This window comes from Saccostrea cucullata, unplaced genomic scaffold (genome assembly GCF_032062105.1).
Source record: "Saccostrea cucullata isolate Sc308-1 unplaced genomic scaffold, CSIRO_AGI_Scuc_v1 ctg69, whole genome shotgun sequence".
In the NCBI taxonomy this organism is placed as follows: domain Eukaryota; kingdom Metazoa; phylum Mollusca; class Bivalvia; order Ostreida; family Ostreidae; genus Saccostrea; species Saccostrea cuccullata.
The window spans coordinates 176,686-189,585 of record NW_026939160.1 but is presented as its reverse complement, the minus strand read 5'-3'; the positions used below and the strand labels follow the sequence as shown (position 1 = coordinate 189,585).

The 12,900-nt window shown below is 33.7% G+C and overlaps 1 protein-coding gene across 1 annotated transcript in view; it reads right to left on the bottom strand.

Moving 5' to 3' along the window:
- LOC134252378 (uncharacterized) overlaps positions 1-12,900 on the bottom strand; it is a 33,475-nt gene that overhangs the window by 8,556 nt on the left and 12,019 nt on the right. The window contains exons 3-4 of the mRNA XM_062734843.1: positions 6,300-6,393; positions 1,275-1,329 (exon numbers count right to left, since the gene is read on the bottom strand). Of these exons, the coding sequence (XP_062590827.1) occupies positions 1,275-1,329; positions 6,300-6,393 (149 nt within the window). The remainder of the gene's footprint in view (positions 1-1,274; positions 1,330-6,299; positions 6,394-12,900) is intronic.

The following is a 12,900-nucleotide window of genomic DNA, read 5'->3' as shown; positions in this document are numbered from 1 at the left end:
GAACCGTCTGCTCATCAGCACATTCCTTTGAATCAAACAAATTTCAAATTCCTTTTAAAGACACTGAATACAAATCAATTTCCTTTACAAGATAAGCGTTTTTGTTAATACTAATCTCATATTCATTCTCAATTTTAACCTGCAATGCTTTCATTTCCAGAAAAATTTCAACTTCTGAAAAAAATAAGACAAAGAATACAAATCAATTTCCTTTACAAAACAAGCGTTTTTGTTAATACTAATCTCATATTCATTCTCAATTTTAATCTGCAATGCTTTCATTTCCAAAAAAAATTCCAACTTCTGAAAAAAATAAAATCTGACACAATAACCACAAACCAGCTAAGTAAAAAAATCAACTTATAAAATTTGATTTTGGCAAATTAAGAAACAAACCAAAAACTTGTGGATGATCTATTCTTGCACTCTAATTTGACAGTAATTAATCAGTCTTTCCTGCTGAGTGCACTTTTAATCAATGCATTGCCTTTTTACTTAACAGAAACATGTTTCCTTTCTTTGTAGTCATGGCTATTAAGACCAGACATCAAACCTTTCTTTTTTTTTCTCTTCCTCATTGTTGTTTGTCATCATAAATAAATCCAGTTTTAATCCAAGTTCCTTGATCCATATTTGAGAAACTTTAAAGTTACAACAGGGAAAATTTTCATTTGCAAAAAAGTACATATAATACAGTTGAACTTTGGCATCCAAACAAAGATTTCTTGAATATAGCATGGCTATGTCCAAGTGAATTGGAAGTCCCAACCAATTATTTTTCAATTTCACCCTTAGTATCTTTAATCCTCTGACATTTCTCTGTTTTCTTAACCCATCAAGGTTGAGATATAAAGGTTTGACTGTATTTTTTGATTCATCACAGCTGCCCGTAAGGAAAAAAATGCCCAACCTATTTATTCTTTTTCTGAATTCTAAAGATTAATACATGGATCAAACAAATCAAAAATTTTATTTACAAAAATAAATTATAACCCATTTCTTTCATTTATGTTATTAAATTAAAAACAGATAAGAATTACAAGAGTGCAACTAATGAATCATACAAATCAGTACAGCAAACATTATGCTCAAGAATTTGGGGTTTAAAAACCATGCAGACTTGATTAAGTAATGTCCAAAAATAGACATTCCTTAGAAAGGAAGTTCGAATCAAACTTCCTTTTGTTCTGTGATTGGCTAAATCAATCTGAAACTGAAAATGGCTATTATCTACATCCCTAAAATGATATAGACTTTGATTGTCATATTCTTACCTTTAATCTGTCTAAGGGGCTCAAAATGGGGATAAAGGTGAAGAGTGGCATTTCCCTGCAAGTAAATAAGAACACGGGGTCAAGAACCAGAATAAAAAAATCTTGATTGAAATTTAAATGATCAACATTTGTCAGATAAAGATAAACATGAAAGAAGACATGTCAAAAAAAGTGTACGCTCATGAACTTCCACACGGTGTTTATTCAAGAGCCAAACACTGTGTTATTTAACAGGACTTGGCAACAATTACATGTAAACCATATATACATTCTCTGGCCCCGTGTGATCTGACCTTGAACTTCCATATCCTACTCCTACAATATCATTAAACTTCAATTCCTTTCCAAAACGTTCCTTTATATATTTTCTTAATTCATGTATCATGATCCCTTCTGCTATTGTACATTGAACAAACTGGAAGCTTTTATATTCTGCACACTCCAGTTCTGTCCAAAAATCCTGGTAATCAGCTGATAGTGACTAAGCATTATCTTCAGCATGGCGAGCTGTCAACAACCCCGTCTCAATGCATTTAAATTTTAACTTGCATCCTACATTGCAAAATAAAAAAAAAAGAACTTGCAAAATTTGATCAATTTTCTTCTAAATTAAACACTCTCAATGCAATATGATGTGTACTTGCATTGGAGTGTTTTGGTGTAATTTGCTAACATTCCTGTATTTGAACCCATCCTTTTGGCAAATAGCAACGTGATTCATGCATACCTACATACCTGTACCTACTGAACCTAAACACAGGCAAACAAACACTAAGTTTTGTCTTTAAAAAAATAAAATTGAAAAATAAAAAATATTAAAGTAACAATTTATTTTTTCAAATAAGAATCTACACATACAAATACATCTCCTTCAGAATAGTTTATTTCAATGGATGTGCAATTATGACACATTTGTGGCAATTCAAAAAATAAAATAAAATATCTTTACCTGTTATGTGCAAGTTAAATATTTTTCTTAGTACCTATGGACAACATCCAAATTACTAAAAGCTTTGCCAAGTTTACAAAGGACACACCCTTAAAAACCTTAAACTGTATGGAACAAACAAAACATGTACCTTAACCATCGAAGAATGAACACTCCCCAGTTCACTTCTCGCACCACTTCAAGATTAAAATTCAATGTGCCGGTAAAGAAGATAATTTCATAAAGTACAAAATGCCCAAATCAATCAGAATTATTTTTGTTCTTTCAAAATACTTGAAGCTTTGAAAAAAAAAATTTCAATAAGAGGTAAAAGTATAATAGCTTACAAACCTAGCTAATCTATGTTAATCCTGCACAAGAGAGGGCCTGCGGAATAGTAGCCTGATAAAACATCATAGAGTGCAACTTAAAAATGCAGACGTCTACTGCATTACCAATCAATATCAGGCTATATAATGAAAATCAGTTAGATGGACAACAAAACATAGAGTTATCCCCCTTACCGCAGAACTAATCAATATTAGACCAATGAAAATCAGTTAAATGTATATGGTAAAACAGAGTTATCCCCCTTACTGCAGAGCTAGTTATCAAATGCATCACAGGTACATTAAGTAATAATATTATGATAATAAAAAGTTGTAAACTTTGAACTGAATTTTTAATTATATAATCAGAACATAAAATCACCAGCATAAAAAAATAAATTTCATTGCAGAAAATCTCACTGCGAGGCATAAATATATGTTATGGTCACTATCTTAAGGCTTAATCATGCATTCTTATCTCTTCCTTGGGTGCAAATAATTTCCATTTTACATATCATTAAACTTGTGGCTATTATATCATGTCTGTAAAAGGTCAATAACATTACAAACTGTTGTCCCGGAAAACAAATCTATACAGCCATACTGGTCAATGTGAGTTCAGACCATGACATTGACCAACAATACAGGCACATCGCCAGGCTAAATTCAACTCATTTCATTTTCTCCTCAGTGCTATGAACATCGGAATATCAAATCCCAAGTTTACATAAAAGATTGTTTTTGGTAAACTCATTAATAAAAGATGATTCAAATATATACATTTTTTTCAAATTCCTGATCAGGAATGTTTCCAGGGTGATTTATCATCTATAATAGAACATAACTCCATTACACCCATTACACTATAACCATAACTTCAGTAAAAATCCATAGTCACAGCTTTATGCAAGCTGTGCTATCTAATAAATTATTGCAACGTCAGCACAATTCATAAGCATCCTCCACTTTGGTCCGCCTACATATAACCTAAGATTGAGCTGTACAGCAAGACAAACATGAATTGCTTTCTTTTTAAAATATATAAACCACTTTGATTAATCAGATATAACAATATCACTCCCATTTTCAATACTTCTATTTTTTTAAAAAATATCTATGAGAAGTGTACATGTGATAAATCATGAGAGGGAGGGACAATCAAGCTGACATATGGAGGGTCATCATACTGACATTTGACATCCCAATGACTTAAATACAATGTACTATCATTACCATGACCTATTTACACTGAATTTAATCATCCCTTTTTCATTTGACTTGGATGTTTGTAAACTACCATTTTTAGTTTCAGGGACAAGAAAACTTTTGACCTTGACCTCGTGACAGTATAGTGCAAATGACAACAATTGATTCGAGTCATAAAGTACGGGCAAAGTCTAAAATATCATCCTTGTATACATGTACATAAGGAAATCATATTTTCACTTTTCCATTATCGACAGATGATTAAATATGAAGATAACAGCTAAGTAAATGTTAGCTTCAACAAAACCGATCATTTATTGATGACATCATCAATTGGGAAGTTTAAAATTATTTAATAAGATACAACATTTAAAGATATTGAACTGGTGTACACGATTGAGTTGTCATATCTTTAACCTGAGCCAAAGGTTTCAATCAACAGACCTTATCTAACTAGATGCAGCTCAACTCTACACCCATGTGTCTCTGGCAAATGTAGGATTCAACGCACAGCTGAATACCAGACTTTAGCCTGAAACTGAACTTTAATTCCACAGGTTACAACCTTGCACAGATTACAAAATCTTAACTCTCTCAATTTTAATAATTTGTTTTTTTTTTCATAAAACTTGCTATCAAGGGAAACCTAAAATATCATTTCTTTAAATCCAAATTGTTCAGGTCCAAAGTTTTTCCTGCATGAAATATTGATATGGACTTTTTTAAATATACTTGACCTGAATGCCTTGGGTGAAATGAAATGGTCCTCCTTCTTAACCATTTGCACTCATGTTAGTACAGGATTTAAACTAATAAATAAATAATTTAATCACTTGCATTGAATTAGAGAAAGCAATTTTTGTAAAAAAAAAAAAAAAAAAAATTAATGTAAAACTAGACCATAATGTATTCGAACATGTTATTGACATGAAATATAATCAAGAAATTCCTCGAAATCAGCAGATTTTATGTTTGATGTTCATGCTTTTATGTTCCCTTTCTATTATAAGGCACACTGCAATATTGTTCTCAAGATCAATTTAACTTTAACTGCCAATTTTTTCTCAGAGGGCAAATTAAGGTATTCTGTCTAGATAAACCACAAACTTACTGAACATTTTTCAGTTCCTTAGAACAACATTTGAGCATTAAAAAAATTACACTTTCCCTTTTCAACCATACGTCACTGTAACTATTTTCAGTTATGTAACATCTCCTGATAATGCTAAATAATTTAGTAGAACTTTCTAGAGGTAAAATTAGATGAACAGTGATTTTACATGGCATGTTTCTGTATTGTTCTTACTGCTTAAAAACTTGTAATCATGTTTCCTGCTCACTTTTTGAATATAAAGATTCTTCCCCTAAAAAGCAATTAAAATTTTTTTAAGCATCTTGAATGTGGTAGACTATATGTAAGTATTCAATAAATACGAGCAGTTCCTGGTATGTAATCAATGGATTTGATCTATGAGGTGTCCATTACCAGATCAATCTACTGCAGATCACTGGGTAAAAAAAACCCTCTCATAGTCATAATAAACAGGTAATTCTTCATTTGAGCTGGAAATAACCATGATACTATAAAAATACATTTAATTTTGCATTTTTGAAGACACATAGTATGCAAAATTTATTGATTTTCAATATGAAACTATTAAATTAGACCTAGCAAATTTTTCTATTTTACAAATCTACATCCAGATTGCACTTCTGAAAAAAATAATACATGATGAAATTTGGCAGAAGATTGAAATGAAATTATTTTGTTTCATTAACATTAAAATGTAATTTAAATTAATTTTTACTTCAAATTCAAATGATGCATTAATTAATATTTTAAAAAAAAAGCTTTCTGAATTCACTTTTCAGGAAATGAACATTTTTGCAAAATGGAAAAAAAATTTATATTGTAGACACTGAAAACCTGATTTTGTTATAATAACACTTTACATTTACTATTCATGTAAAAGTTGAACATGTTATGCAGATTTTTCACAGGTTAGTTGACCATTTAGCCCCATATTATTCAATTCAGCCAACTTAACCTACTTTCTTTACAATTCAAAATCTTGTTCAAAATTAAATTATTCAGAAATACTATTTTTAATTTAATTTCAAAACCAGGTTTTTTGTACAAAGTAATGCAATGGACACCTGACTTCTGAATACTGAAAACTATTCACAGTCAATAGGATAAGGCAGCACCTTTTTTAAACACTCCACCCCTAAAACATACCAACCAAATCTCTAAATTTGCAATTTCCTGTCCAGTATCAAAACTGCACCAGTAAAATATTTTTCACATCAGAGTAAACAAGTTGAGGAAAATAAAAGTAATTCCTACCAGATAAAGCACTGATTACCTATGGTTGAGGCTCTGGCATCTGCCTCTTGCCTTATTAAGGAAACTACATTTTTCTCCTTGCTTTCAAATATCACCAAAATTATCATATACACTTTGCACATCGGGTCAACTTAGCAATGTCTTAGGTAGTGACTAATACTAGAAGTCTCTACCAGTTTTAATTAAAACAAACGATTTTTGCTGTATATACTCACGGTTAATGACTCTCTCTTTCTCCCACTGGTAACAATGGAGAAGCCCTGTGTCTCAATAGCAACCCCTGTTCTCTGTACCTTCTCTTCAACATACCTGACGATAAAATAAAACATTGCCATATTTAAAACTGACTCTTTTCTTACATATAAATTTTCCTAATATCAACCAAAGGATTTCAAATATAATTTGCTGCTGATTTCTGAAAATTATAATTTTGGATGTTGGGTAATTTGATAATTTGAAAAATCATCCTTTCTAAATTTGAACATAAGGAAAGAACACTCTTTTTTTCCCATATTTAATCATATAAGTAAAAATCCCCAGATGATAATGAGACAATTATCACATATGGAATTCTAAATGCCAGCAACAGACATTCACATATATAGAGTACAGACTCACTATGAAGTTCATATGAGGACAACCTTCCCCTACTCTCCACTGATAGTCCATGCAAGATCAAAAGATTACAGCTGGGACCCCAACCACAAGTATACATAGGGTAACACAATGGCTAGACCTCATAATTCGGCAAGCCTTATTAACGACATTTTCCCTGCCTGCTGACTTTGGGTATATTGATTGTTTTAGTTTTATCTCCTCAGGATGGTAGCATGTCAGACATTTGCGCATATAGTTAATATCAAAAGTTCATAAGAAGCTTAAACTACATGATTTCTGAATAGCATAGACCCATCCAAGCAGAAAAGCCTGCAAGTACTGTGCCTCGAATTAATAAGGAACTTGTTTTTTTTTTCCCTATAGTGCACGTGGGTGCAACATTTGTGCAGAGTCAGTAATCTGCATGGGCTTGCAAGTCGACATGTTTTGTAACATTTAATTATATTAATATTATAGATGAAAAGGCTTTTTTTCTCCTTTAATTTACCACCACACAATATAGAATGTAACAACCAGACAGGTAAAAAAAGTTTTCTTCACTGAAAAATGTACTTGAAAAATGAATAAGCTCTTCAGTCCAATCAAGCATTTTATACTCTAATAACACCTGAAGTTTTAACAGTGCTGCCCTTTATGAAACCCTTCTTCACAAATCTGAAACACAATATGCTACACTACATAATTCCTCAATTTACGTACATTCAAATGAAAAGCGGTAATTAAAACACCAAAAACGCAGCAATAGCTCTGATTTTAAAGAGTACAGATTACATAATTTATAATATCGATGTTCTAGAACATACAATGCCTGCATCCTGAAAACCTGCTGACATTGTAGAAATTTTTGGCGAAAAGCTGACATTACAAAAGACACCATGCAGAGACAAGAGTTTACTTTTCTATCAAAACATTTGAAATATGTAAACTCTGCCTGACCTCCTATCAAGAACACTTCCGTTTTTCTTCAATTTAAGCTGGATCATCTGATTTCTATGTCTATATAGCTTACTTGTTTGCTATTTGCTGCTTAGTTCTGAATCAGATGAACAAAACTAAAACATATATTATTCATATCAAGATTATATTCCAATCAAATCCTATAGTCATTCTATGACAACTGGATACATTCAATCTACATAAACCAAACTGGGTAGTAACCATAGATTAACGGGCAGCATGAATCAAATAAGAAAGAACTTAGATAATTAAACAGTGAAGAATTGCGAAAAGATTTAATTTTGTGTTATAAGTACCTCTTACACACCCCAAGTGTTCTAGTTCTTCACAATCGCCTGACCTGTCATACCTTTAAATTCACTCAAAAAAATGATCCTTATGCTATGTCAGCAGAATTATATCCTATGCGAAAAAAGAGATTTAAGTAATACTGAAATTTAAAAAGAATCTCGTCTACATAGACGGACATGACTAGAAGGGGGTATAGTAGCACTGTGTATCCCCGAGTACCACACACAATTAACTGTCACTAGCGTGCAATTCTCTCACAGAGGCCTGATGTTAAAGCATTGACTTCACCTTCACATACCAAGCTATGGTTACATCAAACAAACAATTATTCACTAATGCCGCACACGTCTGGCTGCAAGTCAGCTGGCGAACTATCAAAATCAGCTGATTCAGCAATTCCTGTCAGTCTGTAGTCTTCTTTGGTATATGCATTCTGATTGATTTTTCCCCCCTCTATGAATATCTATAGGGCATATAAATGAAGACAAAATGAGGGGAAATTTGATCATTACAATATTGCTTGCACAATACCAATAAATCATTCTCCTATCTTTCATAAGTAAGAAAAAAAAATGAATTATTGTTCCGGTTTGAGAGGGTATACAAAAATCCATGAATTAACCTTCTACTTTTTGAGTGGGTATAAAATGCAGTCAGTGATATCTCTGGAATGTGATTCTATGTACATGTTTGTCTATGTATTTTTCCTGTTCATGTGAAAAAAGATTTGAAAGATAAGAGTTTAATTTTACCTTCAAGGAATTTCTGGCCTCAGCAGTCTTATTATCTGAGGAGGAAGCGATATCAAATATGCAAGATTTGCCTCCCCTTTACAGCAGTGACAAAATATAAGTGGAGTTAAATTGTTATTTTCAAAAAGGTCATTTCAAAATGTTATTATTTCTATAAAAAATTCTTATCAGAGTTTTATGAATGCAAATGTTAAACAAGATGCTCTTGGTCCACAATGCTTACCTGAGCAACCTTGGGCCTGCTGTTTATTATTATCAGGGACTACTGCTTTTCATACGATTTAAAAGCATTTCTCTGTGCCCCATATGCAAAACTTTAACCTCCACTGTGCCCCTTACTCCTAACTAAAGAGATTGCATATAATTATGATAGGCCCTGCATTTTTTTCTGTCATTTATTTGAAATTTTTCTACCTGACATTTCTCTATGAAGCACTGACCCTCTATTGTGTCCCCTCTAGCACCCGTGGAAATCATTGAGGGGGGGGGGGGAAAGATCTATACTACATGAAAATGGTTGTGTTTTTATATGAATGAAAGAAAAAGTGAGCAAGCTCACATACCCCACACTCCCCAAAAACTCAAAGTGCTAAAAATCCCGGAAAAAATGAGAGAATCGGAATTTCCCGGTAATATGCACATCTACAAATTGTGTCCTAAATATCTTCAAAGTTTGATGAAATTCTGTGCAGGGGTTTATGAGGAGTTGCACTACCACTATATTCAAGATATCCCCAAAAATCTAAGTTGTAAAGTGCCGAAATTCCCAGAAAAATAAAGGAATCGGAATTTCCTGGTTAAATGCACATCTATACATTGTGTCCTAAAAATCTGCAAAGTCTGACGAAATTCTGTGCAGCGGTTTATGAGGGGGTCGCACTGACAAAATATTCATCTGTATATTCAAGGTATGGCCAAAAATCTAATTTGAAAAGTGCCAAAATTCCCAGAAAAATCAGGAATCGGAATTTCCTGGTAGTATGCACATCTACACACTGTGTCCTAAATATCTATAAAGTTTGACGAAATTCTGTGCGACGGTTTATTTGGAGTTGCGCTGACAAAAAAAAAGGACTGACTGACTGACTGACAGACACTCTGACGGACGGGTCAAAAACATTATACGTCACGCAACTAGTGGCGTGGGGTATAATAAGCAGTCCTTTTTTTTTTTTAAATAAACCTAATCAAAAAAATTTCATGATGCCATTTCACAATAGAATTATTTTTTCTAATTAGAATTTGAACAGATTTTATCAAATGAATTGTTATGCATAAATATAATCTTGACATTAAAAATATATCAGAGGGAGAATAAAATTTTCACAAGCAGATGGACTCACTAAAGTGTACAAATAAAATGTGAGTTACACATTTAGATTAAATTACTTAAAATGCCTTCTAGCAGTCTTCACGAAAACTCACTAGCCCGACGCCCGAGGCTAGTAAAAATTGGTCTGAGCTAGTAAATATTGTTTCAGAAGTAGCCCGACTGGCTAGTGAAAAGTAAGCAGGTACTTTCAGAGTTTTTGCTTTTAAATCTTAACCAGGAAATAAAATCAAAGCACTGTAGTCCTATTCTTCAGAAAACTGCCTCATCTAACTCACGTAGCACTTAACTTAATAGCTTATTTTTCCATAACAAGAGGCCCACGGGCCTTATAGGTCACCTGAGCATTCTGCAACAACTTTCCAGTTATTGAATTTGATTCATGTTTTAAGCCAGATGCTATATGGCATTCATAATTTTGAAAGAGGCACCATTGATCATCATAACAATACACTTAGCAGTTGCTTAGCTTGGTTTATTGATTTAAATATGCCCAATAATAAGTTCATAGGATCTTCATGAACGTTTCATGAACATTTCATGAATAAAATTCATGAAAAATTCAAGGTAATTCATGAATTATTCATGATCACCTCGCAGGGGTACTGAATACCCATACGCAAGGTAGGGGAAAAAAAAAATGCATTCCAACTAATCAGTAATATTCAGCAATAATCAGTAATGCCCCTAACACTGTGAAATAAACCCCTGACCCTAGGTCCACACATTGCACAAATTTTAAAAAGGCACCGTTAAAATTGCCTATCAAAAAATAAATAAATGTTTTATAAATACAAAGGAGCAGATTTCAAACAATTAATTCATTTTCAGTATATAAGTAGAGCCCCACATCCACCCCTGACCCTGGGGCCTTGAAATTCAAAATTAATTGCAAGATTAGGGCCCTTGCTCATCATAACTATTTAGGTAGTTCATCTGCTTCATACCCAGAGACAGAGAAGAAAATTTTCAAAGATTTAATGTATATTCACTATATAATCAATAGAGCCCCCCCCCCCCCCCCCACCCCCACACACCCCGCCCCCACAAAATCCACCATTTGGTCCGCCCCACTCTTGCTCATCATAACTATGTACTTAGTTAGTTTATTTAATACCTAGGAGCAGAGAAGAAGATTTCAAAGAATTTATGTATTTTTACTATATAATCAATAGAGCCCCACCCTAACACCAGAACCCCTGACCCTGGGACCATAAAATTCACAATTTTGGTAAAAGCACTCTTGCTCATCTTAACTATGCACTTCGTTAGTTTATTTAATACCTAGGAGCAGAGAAGAAGATTTTCAAAGAATTCATGTATTTTAACAATATAATCTATAGAGCCCCCCCCCCCAACACCAGAAGCCTTGACCCAGGGACCATAAAATTATTCACAATTTTGGTAGAGGCACTCTTGCTCATCATAACTATGCACTTAGTTAGTTTATTTAATACCTAGGAGCATAGAAGGAGATTTTCAAAGAATTTGTGTATTTTCACTATATAATCAATAGAGCCCCCCCTAACACCAGAACTCTTGGCCCTGGGGCCATAAAATTCACAATTTTGGTAGAGGCACTCATGCTCATCATAACTATGCACTTAGTTAGTTTATTTGATACCTAGGAGCATAGAAGGAGATTTTCAAAGAATTTGTGTATTTTCACTATATAATCAATAGAGCCCCCCCCCCCCCAACACCAGAACTCTTGGCCCTGGGGCCATAAAATTCACAATTTTGGTAGAGGCACTCATGCTCATCATAACTATGCACTTAGTTAATTTATTTATATCTAGGAGCAGAGAAGAAGATTTTCAAAGAATTCATGTATTTTTACTATATAATCTATAGAGCCCCCCCCCCCCCCCCCACCAGAACCCTTGACCCTGGGGCCATAAAATTCACAATTTTGGTAGAGGCACTCATGCTCATCATAACTATGCACTTAGTTGGTTTATTTAATATCTAGGAGCAGAGAAGAAGATTTTCAAAGAATTCATGTATTTTTACTATATAATCTATAAAGCCCCCCCCTACCAAAACCCCTGACCCTGGGGCCATAAAATTCACAATTTTGATAAAGGCACTCTTGCTCATCATAACTATGCACTTAGTTAGTTTATTTAATACCCAGGGGCAGAGAAGAAGATTTTCAAAGAAATCATGTATTTTCAATGTATATAATCAAGAGAGCCCCGCCCTAACACCAGAACCCCTGACCCTGGGACCATAAAATTCACAATTTTGGTAGAAGCACTCTTGCTCATCATAACTACCTACTTAGTTGGTTTATCTAATACCCAGGGGCAGAGAAGAAGATTTTCAAAGAAATAATGCATTATCACTACCTACTTATTTAGCCCTGCCCTATCACTAGAACCCCTGACCCCAGGGCCATGAATTTCACAATTTTGGTAGAGGACTCATTGCTGATTACAATCATGCAAACAGTTTGACTGCTTGATGTCCAGGAGTAAAGAAGAAGATTTTCAAAGATTGCATTAATTTTAGTGGTTTTGGCCCCACCCCTCAGGCCCCAGGGGGGCAGGGATCATGAAATTCACAATTTTTGTTCCCTTTCACCCATAGATGCTTTGTGCCAAATTTGGTTGAAATTGGTTCAGTGGTTGCAGAGAAGAAGCTGAAAATGTTCAAAAGTTTACGAACGACGTACGACGTACGACGAACGACGACGGACGAAAACAGATAGCAATAGGTCACCTGAGTTTACTCAGGTGACCTAAAAACGATCGTCTTTTTTCTCTAATCCGAATTTCCTCTGTTCGATCTTTTACGGTAAATACATGCAGAAATCCCACTGAATTAGGCCTAACTATGATTACTCACTTAATTGAAGAGTAAAGG